Source organism: Palaemon carinicauda, chromosome 2, assembly GCF_036898095.1.
Source record: "Palaemon carinicauda isolate YSFRI2023 chromosome 2, ASM3689809v2, whole genome shotgun sequence".
NCBI classification, from domain to species: domain Eukaryota; kingdom Metazoa; phylum Arthropoda; class Malacostraca; order Decapoda; family Palaemonidae; genus Palaemon; species Palaemon carinicauda.
The window spans coordinates 69,795,580-69,809,332 of NC_090726.1; the positions used below are offsets into that span (position 1 = coordinate 69,795,580).

The 13,753-nt window shown below is 36.1% G+C and overlaps 1 protein-coding gene across 1 annotated transcript in view; it reads right to left on the minus strand.

Annotated features, from left to right (window-relative positions):
* Nucleotides 1–13,753, minus strand: part of LOC137617279 (zinc finger protein 585A-like) — a 203,311-nt gene that overhangs the window by 34,594 nt on the left and 154,964 nt on the right. The window contains 1 exon segment of the mRNA XM_068347277.1: nt 5,555–7,683. Within this exon segment, the coding sequence (XP_068203378.1) occupies nt 5,555–6,993 (1,439 nt within the window). The 5' untranslated portion in view covers nt 6,994–7,683.

Here is a 13,753-nt window from a genome sequence, read left to right on the forward strand (position 1 = left end):
TTGACTTCTTTTTGTTTTACTTTTGGCTGTGATCAGATCAGCTGACGTCTAGCTGCCGCTCTTGAGAGCGTACGAATACACTAACAAAGTATCGTTTATACCATTTCTTAACATATTCAAACCGTCTATACAGTTGATATTACATAAGCACCAATGTGTTATAACCTATCAAATTTTTTTGTTTATTACATTTAAAACAACACACACACTCTCTCTCTCTGTGGGCTACTTTTCACTACCTCCCATTCCTTACCCCTCTCTATCTCTCTAGCAAATGATATCTTTGTTGCTCCTCAAAGTTTCATTTATATTGAAAATCAATCATGATCCAATTTTCCTTACTTTCTCCAATCTCGCACCATCGGTCACATCGCGGTATTTTCGAAATTTCCGGAAAATCCGTGATATATGTGTATACATGCGTTATGAAAAAAATCCGCGAAGTGGTGAATCCGCGATAGTCGAACCGCGAAGTAGCGAGGGATCACAGTACATATATATATATATATATATATATATATATATATATATATATATATATATATAGATATGTATCTATCTATTGGTGATCTACTCACTTTATTGCAGGCAGGACTTATTGGGGGACAGGTGATGGCACAACAATTTATATAAATAACTCCAGGTTTGTATTAGGGAAAAATACAAATTATATATGAATTTGTCATTTGTTCAACAAACTAACAAACGTTACATTATTTATGGATGACACCCTTAGGTAGGTAGATAAGTCCGACAACTGGCATACTGTAGTCATTGACCCGAGTTCGCCTAGTACAGTATTAGACTGTAATCGAGGGAAACCTTGCCAACTCGCTTATCAATACAAAGTGAGAATGATAATGGCGTGGCAATACTGGTTATGAGATATAGAAAATGAATGTGTAGGTAAGAATGCTCTAAAAAGGAACCTTACACATAAAAATAGAAGTTTCCCAATGCCTCCCTCGCAGGAAGCACTGGGGACGTGTACAATTACACCAATATAAACTATAATATGTTACATAAGGGAAATAGTAATTACCTGCAGAGGTTGAAGCCAGCTTGCAGAGGGACCCATAGTGCTGCACCCCAAGAAAGGGGAAGATGAAGAAAAAGAAAAAGCCAGACATACTTTTATTATCCCAGACTTAAACCGGGTAACCAATCCGTTCACCCAACCACTACTTGTCCAACAAGGAGCCTGAGGTATTTTAAACTACCTGTTGTGCAGCCACCACAGGACTGATAGAAAACGTATTGAGTCTCCTGTGGGTCATATCTTGTAGGTAGTAGGCTGTGAAGGTTGTTTAACACTTCCATACAGCTGCTTGTAACACTTGCAACACGGTGAAGTTGCGTTTGAAAGCCAGGGACGTACTGATGTCCCTGACATCATGAGCTCTAGGTTTTTGAGCTGGAGGATGTTCTGGATTTAGAGCCATGTCAATGACCTTGTGAATCCAAGCTAACCAGAATTTTTAGTAATCGTCCTTTTAGTTCTACCTGAACTAACATATAACAATAATAGTCGGGGCCAGGTTGCTGCTGTGCATTTAAGGGAGTACCTCAAACTCCTTACTGGACATAGTAACAATTGATCTGGGTCATTGATTACAGAACGTAGACTGTTAATCTGAAAGGACCCGAATCTAGGGTCAGGTACCCCCGGATTTGAGTCTTTACAATGAACTCAGGGACGAAGCCAAGCGTCACTTAAAATCATCCCTTTGAATGAGAGATGTTGTACGAGAGACCATGTAGTTCACTAACTCTCTTTGATGATGCTAAAGCGAGTAGGAACGTCGCCTTCAGAATGACATTATGGTCTGTTGCATGGTGTAATGGGTCGTAGGGAGGTCCTTTCAAGGATCTCAAGACGCGAATCACATTCCAAGGAGGTCTTATTTCAGACTGGGGGCAAGCGATCTCATAATTCCATGAGTAAGGAAAGCTCCAATGAAGAGGAAAGATCTACTCTATTCAATCTAAAGGCTGGGCTTAAGGCTGAATGATAGCGTTTCACTGCCAAGATCAAAAGGAGTTTTTCTTGTCAAAAGTATATGAGAAACTCTGCTATTACTGGAATAGTGGCATCAAGATATCCCTTCCAGGACACCAACCACAAAAGATGTTCCACTTTGCCTGGTATACCAAGGCAGAGGACTTTCGTAATTGACCAGACATTTGTTTCGCAGCCTGTTGCAAAAAGCCTCTTTGAGAGAGGAGATGCCAACTAAAGGCTGGACACAATGAGTGTAGGTCAGTCTCAACCAACAATATGAAAGTCCCGCAAGGGTGACCCTTGTGACTAGGGCAGGAACGCATGGGAGCATCAATCAAGAAGCACAGTCACACCTGAAAAGAGATAAGAGAGATGAGCATAAAGCATCAATGCGTCAATGTCTATCGGCTAAACCTTGAGGAGGAGAGAGGAGAGACAACAGCTCCCTACCAGCCAAAAAGAAAAAGTGACTAGATCACCGACCTGTGAGCATATATATAGGTGGCTAGGTACCCCTAGCCACCTACTACCCAGTGTCTGGGTAGGGTTGCCACCTCGCACCAAAATCTTTAATTGGCTACTTTCTAGCTTTGCCGAAAGAATATCCATTATACATAACGTAAGGTCTGTTAGTTTGGCAAACAAACTAGTTTATTATAAATTATTGTTCTATTATTTTTTCAATACTTTTAAGTTCTCCTAGTTCTGCATAAGAAAAAATTATATCAAAATCAATAATTTTGATACCTCTGATCACATTGCTTAAACAGCACTACCTCAGTTTACACGTTTAATTTTTTCTAGGAAAAAGCTAGCAACCTAAAATACTTGTATTCTAAACAGTCTTTCCAATAAAAAATAAATGAAATTCACTTGATGCATTACACAAGTCCATAAATACACATACATTATACATATATTTTCAAAGGTTATCTAATGGGAGGCCTAATTATTGTACAATTCATAATCCTTAACATCAGGAATGAATAAAAACTATAAAGCACTCTGAGAGTGCAGACCTCTGCCATGTCAGCTTATATCTTGAAACCAGCTTGCCTTTCCCAGAATCAATTTATACCGTAGGCATATTTGAAGTCTGTGTGATAACCATTTGCGAACTTGGGGTTAAGGTTATCATTAATTCGGTCAACCTTTTGATCGACCTTAACGACTGACACAGGACTTTCAAAATTGAATCACTTCCACATCTCAACCTAACAATTAATCCCTGAAAGTTTTACAACTCTATGTGTACAATTGTGGCCAGAAAGTTGTTCACAAACAAACAGACAAACAAGGGCGCAAACATAACCTCCTACTAACTTTGTTGGCGGAGGTAATTACTAACTAATTTGCAATGAAAAATAGAAATAATTGACTAACACACACTTCACCTTAAGAAGTCTCTCGGCTGGCATGAGGGAGAAGAGAGAGGAGGGGAATTACAACTTGGGAGGAAAATTTCCTCCCATGAGAAGTTCTAGTAATTAAGGATTCTCTCTCTTGAACAACATTCACTATCACAAATTGAATCCCCAAATTTGTACATTAAATCATATTTTTTTTACATAAATGCTTTTGCATTTTCTTTAAAATGGCATGTGAATATGGTAAAAAGCACATCAACACAGAGGGAACACTGTGTGGGTGGGGAGGCAGTTTGTGTGAAGGATTTAGTGTTAGTCTTGAAGTATTTGTCCGTAAAAAATTCCCACACAACCAATTTGAATTTGTATGCTCATATGCTGTACTGATTTGCTTGTATTCACCTACTCGTAAACCAAATTACTACTGTACTGTATCTATGCAGCATGAGGGTCCAACCTTTAACAAAAGATTTTTTTCTTACACTCTCCCCCACAAGGAATTTCTAGGGTAAGACCCACCAGCCAGGGAAGAAGAGGTTTAATGGGCTTTACCTCTGATAAACCTACCCATCCTCCACTTAATACTATTTATATGGAACTAGAGCAACAACATTTTACAAAATAATGTAGTAATATTTCCTTTTGTGTATTAATATGGTATTTTAATTTCAAATTACTTTAGTGCCGTAATTATTTATGTACAGTATGTTTTGGACCCTTACCTGATATTCATAGTTTCTAACATACAATTGCCTTGCCATTGCTACCTGGAATACAAGTAATCCAATTTTATACAGTTGTTGTTCTTCTCTTGTCTGATAATAAATGTTTACGTGGGGCTGAAATGTCTATATATATTCAGCTACTGAGGTAACTGATGTATACAAGTTGTAAGGATATTGAGGGGTAGGTACTAAATTAAGGTAGCCATCTAACCAGACCTATATTTCTTTACTAATGGGGAAGGGGGCCAGAATTGTGCAAACACCATTCCAATAGTAAGATTCATCAAAATAAATGGCCTTCCACATACTGTACACATGGATAATTTTAAGTCAACTATATATCATATGTGCATTTGCCAAAAAATTAAAATTAAAATTCATGGTAGTTATATTATACACCTTCGAATGATATAGAAAAATCTGTATGACAATAAGCAAGGATAACCCTTGTCTGTATAATACTGCAGTAGAAGATGAAGTTAAGATTACTGATATAAAAACAAAGTTATTCTTGGAAGTACTGTATTAACCTCAAGGTATAATAATTTGTTCTAACACCTTTAATGTTTTACTTAAACACTATATTTCTCTCATCAGTATGACTTGTAGGGCTAAGGTTCAATTTAATATTGACACAGAATTATATGCATAGAAGCCATTTTGAAATAAAACTGTAGAAGAAAAGAGCATGGGAGAATTAAACACAATATTTATCAGGATATATAAAAAGAGAGAACATCTATACCTCATTTTGTTGACTAATCTTTATTAAATTTACTACATTCATACACATAGTGTACAAGACAATTGAAATTACTGTAATAGAACTTAAAAGTAAATCCTAAAGATCCCCAAAGATTTTGACCCATTAACTCAAAATTATTAAGCTTGTTTTAAGAATAAGGAAAATAATACTAATAAGCATAAAGGTCTGGGATTAAATTAAGCTAAAAGTTTTCCCGATTCATTTAGATTACAAGATAATATAACTATATTCATAGCATGTTTCCAATGCAATACTCTATTGACTACCCTAATGTTTAGGTACCAAAGAGTACTAGATATGTAATTTATACTCCTAACAAATAACTTCTAAAATACTGTCTTAAAACAGGATATTACTTAGCATAGTAAAGCTTAAAATAAATATTCTATATTGCAATTGAATGGCTCATCTCATAAAATTTCATGCACAATGAGAATTTCTGCATATGAACACTTACTTCAATATCTATTGGAGATGAACCGACTTAATTTAAAGTTTACTTGTGCATTTTGAGGCTACTTGAGAAAAACTAAAATACCATACAACTGTGGATTAACCATTCTCTTAAAAAGTTGTTGTGGGGAAATTGAGTGTAAATTACAGTATATAAATAAGAAAAACTGACACCGTCCAATAAAATTGCTTCCTTTCAGTATTAGTCAATATTTTCCATGTTTTGAAACCTTAATGAAACAAGCTGCTGTGGTGATCATATCCTGAGAATGGCTTTTATTTGAAATGAACTTTCATGTGCCTTCTGAGACAATGTGACTGTGTAAAACAGCTCTTGCATTCAGGGCAAGAATAAGGTTTTTCTCCTGTATGTGTATACATGTGAGTTTTGAGACTATCTGAATGAGTGAAACTTCTTTGACATTCAAGGCAGGTGAAAGGCTTTTCTCCCGTATGACTTCTCATGTGCCTTCTGAGGTGACTAGATAAGGAAAAACTACTTGGACATTCAGTGCATGAAAATGGTTTCTCTCCAGTATGAGTTCTCATATGGGCTTTGACATGACTCGAGTTTGAAAAACTACTTGGACATACAGTACACTTGAATGGTTTCTCTCCAGTATGAGTTCTCATATGGATTTTCAGATGACTGGAAAGTGCAAACCTATTTTGACACTCAGGGCAAGTAAAGGGTTTTTCACCTGTATGAGTTCTCATGTGTATTTTTAGGCTACTTGCTCGAGAGTACTTATTTGGACATACATTGCAAACGAATGGTCTTTCTCCCGTATGGGTTCTCATGTGTATCTTGAGATTATCTGCATGAGAAAAACTACTTTGACATTCAGAGCAAGTAAAAGGTTTCTCTCCAGTGTGAGTTCTCATATGTATCCTCAGACTATCTGCATGAGAGAAGCTACTCTGACATTCACTGCAACTGAAAGGCTTCTCTCCAGTGTGGGTTCTCATGTGTCTCTGGAGACTATATGAATGAGAAAAACTACTTGGACATTCAGTGCATGAGAATGGCCTCTCCCCAGTATGAATTCTCATATGTCTTTTCAGATGACTTGATAGAGAGAAAGTACTTTGACATTCTGAGCAAGTGAATGGTCTCTCCCCAGTGTGAGTTCTCATATGAGTTTTCAGATGGCTTGAGTGAGCAAAAGTACTTCGACACTCAGTGCAAGCGTACGGCCTTTCTCCAGTATGAATTCTCATATGGGTTCTGAGATGACTTAGGTCGGAAAAACTATTTTGACATTCAGCACAAGTTACCTGATTTTTTCTAGTTTTAACCTCTTTTGAAAATTGCCCCACTTCTTTGAAATTATTTTTCTCACTTTCACTAGTAAGCTTTGGATCACTTAGTTTCCCCAAAAGAGTGATAGGTATTGGAGAGTGCTTTGTAACAGTTTTATTTAATGATGTATCAGCTTCTTCAGGAGTTTTTGTTATGGAGTCTTTATCACAACTTAAAGGATCCCCCTCAACCTTTATAGAGTTGCATGAGTACTTCACATCAATACTATTAACATCAATAAATTCTGGTTCTGTTTTGATTTCTATGTGTGGTTCTAAAAATAAAGTGCTATCAGCTACGCCTGTAGAATCCTCATCTTCCAAATTCTCCTTTTCTTTTTTGATTGAAGTGATTGGCATTGGGTCTTCAACTTCCATTTTAATGAATGTTCAATGCATAAAACTAATCCTATTTAGCAACCAACCCTAAATAATATCAACTTGCCCTAAGAAACATATAAATAAGGGCAAAAATTGGCGAAATCACGTCATGCAAATCTGTTTTGAACAATCAGAGAAGAACTTTAGCAGTTAGCCCAATTACCATTAATAATTAAAACTCAATCAATGTTTTCTAGCTATTTCCCTAATTGTCTTAATCCAAATATTTGTACGAAAATCAATATACACTATACCAGAAACAATCGTTCAATACACACAAAACATGACAGTTTTATCAGAATTTACTTTAAAATTTACTCTTGTACAAATAAATGTCAACCAAAACTTCAATGTCAATTTCCAAATTTAAATATTACATTAAAGGAATTATACAGCTCTTACATACATGCTGTTGTACATTATTCACTTAATAATTATCAGATATTTTCATTTTAAGCATCAGTTGTATAACAATTCCAGAACTAACTTTAAGCATTATATTATATATAAATTTATGCTAAAAACAATATCCATACTTTTTCATATAGATAAAACCAGAAAATCTAGACCTTAGCATCAGTCTAAGATGACCAGGATAAATGCCTTGTTGTAAGTGCCTAAGACCAATCTCCTGCAGATGACGGTTGCTAAAACCACTAGCCTGCTAGCCTCTCAATTATGCAAATTCTGGTAAGATGGGAGAGAGGAGAAATTTGGCTTACTGGTTTGCACAGTACTAAAACAAAAGAAATACTTAATTTTCTTGGTAAGAAAATATTGATGCCAAATTGATAATGCTTGACTTGATTTATTCAAAATAATCCATCAAGAAATCCTTAAAAAAACTACATTCTCATTATGTTAATAAGATAGTTATAATAATCAACCAGGAAGTGTAAGTCAGTCGAGTGAAAAAGGACAGTGGAAAAACAGTAGGTTTAGACACACAAGGTACATAGATTAAATATTTATGTGAGAGGTTTAAAAGTTAATGGAAAAAGCTGTATGCAGATTATATAGACCTAGAAGTTTATGACAGAAAAGATAGAAGAAACAATGTGAAAGGTACAGTACTTGAAATGTATGGCTTAGACAATAGGCTGCAGAAAATAATAAAAGTGTTTATGACAGAAGCAAAGCATCCCTTTGGGCATGCAAGCAGGAGAGTATAGTTTAGCATGAAAGTTGAACAGAGAAGAATGTATGTTATGTTTCCATGCCTCTTCAACATTTTTATGAATGATGATGTAAGAGGTCTGAGAAAAGACAAGGGATAAAGGTGTTCAGTGGTGAAATGGAAAAAAAATGTGATTGGAATGTAGAATGGTTAATGATTACAGCTGATACCATGCAGGTGGGAACAAAGAAGAAATGCTGAAGGGGGGGAATTTGACAAATCCTTCCATATGGAAAAAATGCATAAATGTGAGTCAAGTGAGGTAATGAGGATAAAAGGAAACAAGAAAGAATTTGTTGATTCATTGAATATTTTGTTATTAAATATTATTGATGGTGGTATGAGAGGTAACTGGGTGTGCACAAAAAATTTGAAAGATAATTGAATTGTCTATGGATGTCAAGTGTTGGAATGCAAACACAGCACTGCAGATGTTGAATATAAATAAGAGAAAAAGGATGAAGCTGTTAAGACAAGCAGTTTGCATAGTACTTACAGTGTACAAATAATTGATGGGAAGAGAAATTAAAAGATACATGGAAGGGATGAAAAGGTTAGCATAGATGAAAGGACATTAAATACTAGGGGGACCTAACCCCATTTTTTGGAAAGGAAATAAAGTGTGCTCCTAAAGTATCCTAATGCTATTCGCACCTAGATATATTTAAGAACAAAATATTGATGGTTAGGTTCTGAATGACCTCAAGCAATGTGATTTTCATGTTAATGAAACTACTATTGCCAAGAACAAGACAAACAATTATTTCAACAAGAATTTGAGGAAGCTATTAGAACAGTGAAAGAGGAGAAGCTAACCATCGGCGCAGACATGAATGGCAGAGTGGGGAAGAGAAGGGATGAATATGAGGAAATCTATGGGTTTGGAATTTAATGAAGATGGAGAGTAGATATTAAAAATGGCTCGGAGTTTAGAATTGGCATGAATGAACACCTGATTTTGGAAATTGGATAAGCACCTGATAACCTATGAAAGTGAAGTGGAAAGCCCAAAAGATTACCTCCTGATTAGAGGAGTTGTCAAAAACAATGTGATGAACTATACAGTGATTTTGGGGAAAGCAACATAGACTGGTAGAGATGGATTTTAAAATGAGAGGGAGAAAACATAAGGAGAAAGAGGAGACCTAGAATTAAGGTTTGGGATGTAAAAGGAAAAAAGGGTGAGCAATTTAGGAGGATTGTGAGAGAGATGACAAAAGGTTGAACTTAGAGTGGACAGGGTAACAGAGTGCAAAATATATGGGTGAGTATAAAAGAAACATGTGTAGGGGTAACAGGAATTTGTGGGAAGAACCAGTGTATATGGTGTGTGGAAAGGGGAAAAGTGGTGGTGGAACAGAGAGGTGCAAGAGTCAGTTAAAAGAAAATCAAAGGCATTTAATGACTGGAAAGTAAGGCATGCACAGGGTGCAGAGGAACGATACAAAGAAAAGGAAAAAGATTCTATGAGGAAAGTATGTATAGCTATTGGGAGGGCAGTAGAACAATTAAGTGAAAGGTTAGGAAAGCGGGAAGAAAATAATGATATCTATAAGATTTCGAAGTTGAGGAAAAGGCAAGGACAAAAGACAGGATTTGGGCGTTATCCAGGATGGAGACGGATACATATTGCATATGAATGAAGACAATAAGAGATGGAGAGAGTATTTTGAATAACTACTGAATACTGAAAATGAGAAAGCAGAGCTTGGAGAAGCACAAAGAGTGGAGGGGCCAGTGATGGAGATAAAGAATGCAGAAGTAAAGCGGGCATAAAATAAAATGAAAACTGGTAGCACCAGGTCCATCAGTTTCAAATTAAAATGCTCAAGATACTACCTACAGAGATTGAGGGGGGGGGGAGAATGGATGCTACATTTATTAAGAGCAATATGGGAAGAGGAAATAATGCTTAAATACTGGGAGGAGAGTATAGTGGTATTTATATTTAAGCAGAACGGTGATGTCCTGGATTGCAGTAACTACAGGGGGAATTAAACTAACTCAGCATGGTTTGAAAAGTTGTTGAGGATACAAGCTGAGATATTGAGATGGTAAAGATTGGGAAACAACAGTAGGGATTTATGAAGGGGAGAGAGACAGTGGATGCCATCTTTATGGTAAGGCAGCTACAAGAAAAGAAGTTAGAGGGAAATCAGAAGCTCTTCTGTGCTTTTGTACATCGAGGCGGCTTACAATAAAACAACAAGAGATGTGATGTTTTGGTGCTTAAGGAAGAGAGAAGTCCCAAAGAGGTAGATTAGAATGGTAGAGATGATGTACAAAAGAACAAGGACTAAAGTAATAAAAGCTGTTGGGGAAACAGAAACCTCTGAAGTTACTGTTGGATTACACCAGGGATCAGCATTTAAGCCCATTTTTCAATTTGTAGTGGTCATGTATGTGTTAAGTGAAGATATCAGAAATGTAGAGTTGTAGAACTTGCTATAAGCAGATGATTTGGTGATTACCACTGAAAATTAGTAAGACTTACAGAGAATGGTTGTGGGGTGTCAAGAGGCTTTGGAGAGGGTTGGCTTAAGAGTAAATGTAAATAAGACTGAAGCTATGGTGCGCAGTAAAGAAGGTAGGGACAGGATACCTGTGCATAAAAGTAGAGGCTCGGTTATAAAACAGATGGAACAATTCAGGTACTTGGGATCTACTATAAGTCAGGAGGGAGGATGTGAGGCAAAATTTGGGAATAGGATAAAAGCAGCTTGGGGGGAGTGGAGGGAAATAGCAGGAGTGATATGGAATAAGAAAATACCAATTAAGTTAAAAGCCAAAATATATAGCACAGTAATAAGACCAGTGTTAATGTATAGATTGGAAAAGTGGGCTTTAAGGCAAAAAGAGGAAGCAAAACTTGAGAAAACAGAGATGGGAATGCTGAGGTGAGTTATGGGAATATCACTACCTGAAAAATTGGAAAATGACGAAATAAGAAGAATGGCAGACATAGTAAAGATTACTGTACAGAGGTGATAAAAGAGTCACGGTTCAGAAGCTGTGGGCACATACTGAGCATGAATGGTGGGGAGTGTTTGGGAAGAACCTGTTAGGGGGAGATGATTGAGAGGGAGTCAGAGAATTAGATGGGGAGATAAGGTGAAGGATGATATGGAGAGAAGAGGTTTGGAAAAGAGGATGTCTTTGCTATAAGGCACTGGGGAGGATAGATCAGGCAGCCAACTTCTTAATGTAGGGATAACGTTGGGAAAAAGATTTCTGATATATCCAAAAATAGAAAAGGAAGTCATGTTCTGTAAGTAATAATCAAACAAAAACTATTTTGCTGCTTCCTTTCCAGTCAACAATAATGTACATAGTAACGTAGCATAATTATCTAAAGGAGAAAAAATGAGAATTAATTCAATTACATGTAAAGCGGTAAAAGTTTACCATTTGTAAATTCCTATAATTCCTTCTGTAGTCTAAAATATGTAAAAATACTTTTTCTTTCTTTCTTTGAATCCAATAATTATACAAACATTTAATCAATTAATTATCAAAATGAGAACAAAGTAATAATCACCCTTTATCATTTGCAAACTTATTTATGGGTAAACCCGTCCATTGCCTAAAGTAATGTTTTTAGATATCTGCAGGATTCACAGTTATACAACAGTGAATAAAGAACATCATACAGTACTATGAATGAATGAGCCTAAACAGAAGACTTAAAACATGTAAGTTGAAAATAATTACAATTTAAATAAATATGCATTTCTTCACGATATAAAGTATGTAGTGCTGCTACATCCGGTCAAAGCAATTTGTTACGCTTGAGCCGATACAACAGGATCTTGCCTCCTGTACTCTTTTGACAATGACTATTCTATGTTCCTGAGAGTTCAAAAACCTCACCTCTTCTGATCACCACGGAAGTGACAACACCGATACCCCTGTGGAAAGACTCAAAAAGGAGCCAAATTTTCTGTGTCCAAGTTTACTGCCATGGATAGCCACCAAGTAAGTTCATGGACTGGCCACTGGTCAGTTACAGACTACTTCATGACTTCTAAGGATTTGCAAATCCCAAGTAGTAGTTATTATTACTATTATTATTATTATTATTATTATTATTATTATCATTATTATTATTATCATCATTATTATTATTGTTGTCAGGCTGGGAGGAACGTAGAGAGGAAAGGTCCCCTTTTTTGTTTAAGTTGTTTGATGTTGGTTAACCCCTAAAATTGGGGGAAATGCCTTGGTATATGCATGTATGTATTATTACTAGCTAAGCTACAAACCTGGTTGGAAAAGCAAGAAACTATAAGCCCAAATGCTCCAACAGGGAAAAATAGCCTAGTGAGGAAAGGAAATAAGAAAATAAATAAACAATATAAGTAATGAAAATTAAAATAAAATACTAAAAACAAAATTAACATTAAAACAGATATTTACTGTATAAACTATAAGAGGACTTATGTAAGCCTGTCCAACATTAAAACATTTGCTGCAACTTTAAACTTTTGAAGTTCCACTTATTCAACTACCCGATTAGGAAGATCATTCCACAACTTGGTCACAGGAGGAATAAAACTTCTGAAGTACTGTGTAGTATTGAGCCTCATGATGGAGAAGGCCTGGCTATTAGAATTAACTGCATACCTAGTATTACGAACAGGATGGAACTGTCTGGGAAGATCAGAACGTAAAGGATGGTCAGAATTATAAAAAATCTTATGCAACATGCATAATGAACTAATTGAACAACGGTGCCAGAGATTAATATCTAGAACAGGAATATGAAATTCAATAGACCGTAAGTTGCTGTCCAACAAATTAAGATGAGAATCCGCAGCTGAAGGCCAGACAGGAGAACAACACTCGAAACATGGTAAAATGAAAGAATTAAAACACTTCAGAATAGATTGAACACCAAAAATCTTGAAACACTTTCTCAATAAGTCAGTTTTTTGTGCAATTGAAGAAGACACAGGCCTTATGTGTTTCTCAAAAGTAAATTTACTGTCAAGAATCACACCTAAAACTTTGAAAGAGTCATACAAAGCTAAAGAAACATTATCAATGCTAAGATCATGATGTTGAGAAGCCACGGTCCTTGACCTACTTACAATAATACTTTGAGTTTTGTTAGGATTCAACTTCATACCACATAATTTGCACCATGCACTAATTTTAGCTAGATCTCTATTAAGGGATTCAGCAACCCCAGATGTACATTCAGGAGATGGAATTGATGCAGAGAGAGTAGCATCATCTGCATATGCAACAAGCTTGTTTTCTAGATCAAACCACATGTCATGTGTATATAGTATGAAAAGTAATGGGCCAAGAACACTACTCTGAGGAACACCAGATATCACATTCCTATACTCACTATGGTGCCCATCAACAACTCTTTGTGATCAAATGCTTAAAAATTGAATAATGATGCTAAGAAACGACCCAACCACTCCCAACTGTTTAAGTTTAAAAACAGGGGCCTCATGATTAGCACGGTCAAAGGCAGCACTAAAATCAAGGCCAATCATACAAGCTTCCTGACCACAATCAAGGGATCTCTGTACAACATTGGCGATTAAAAGAAGAGCATCACATGCT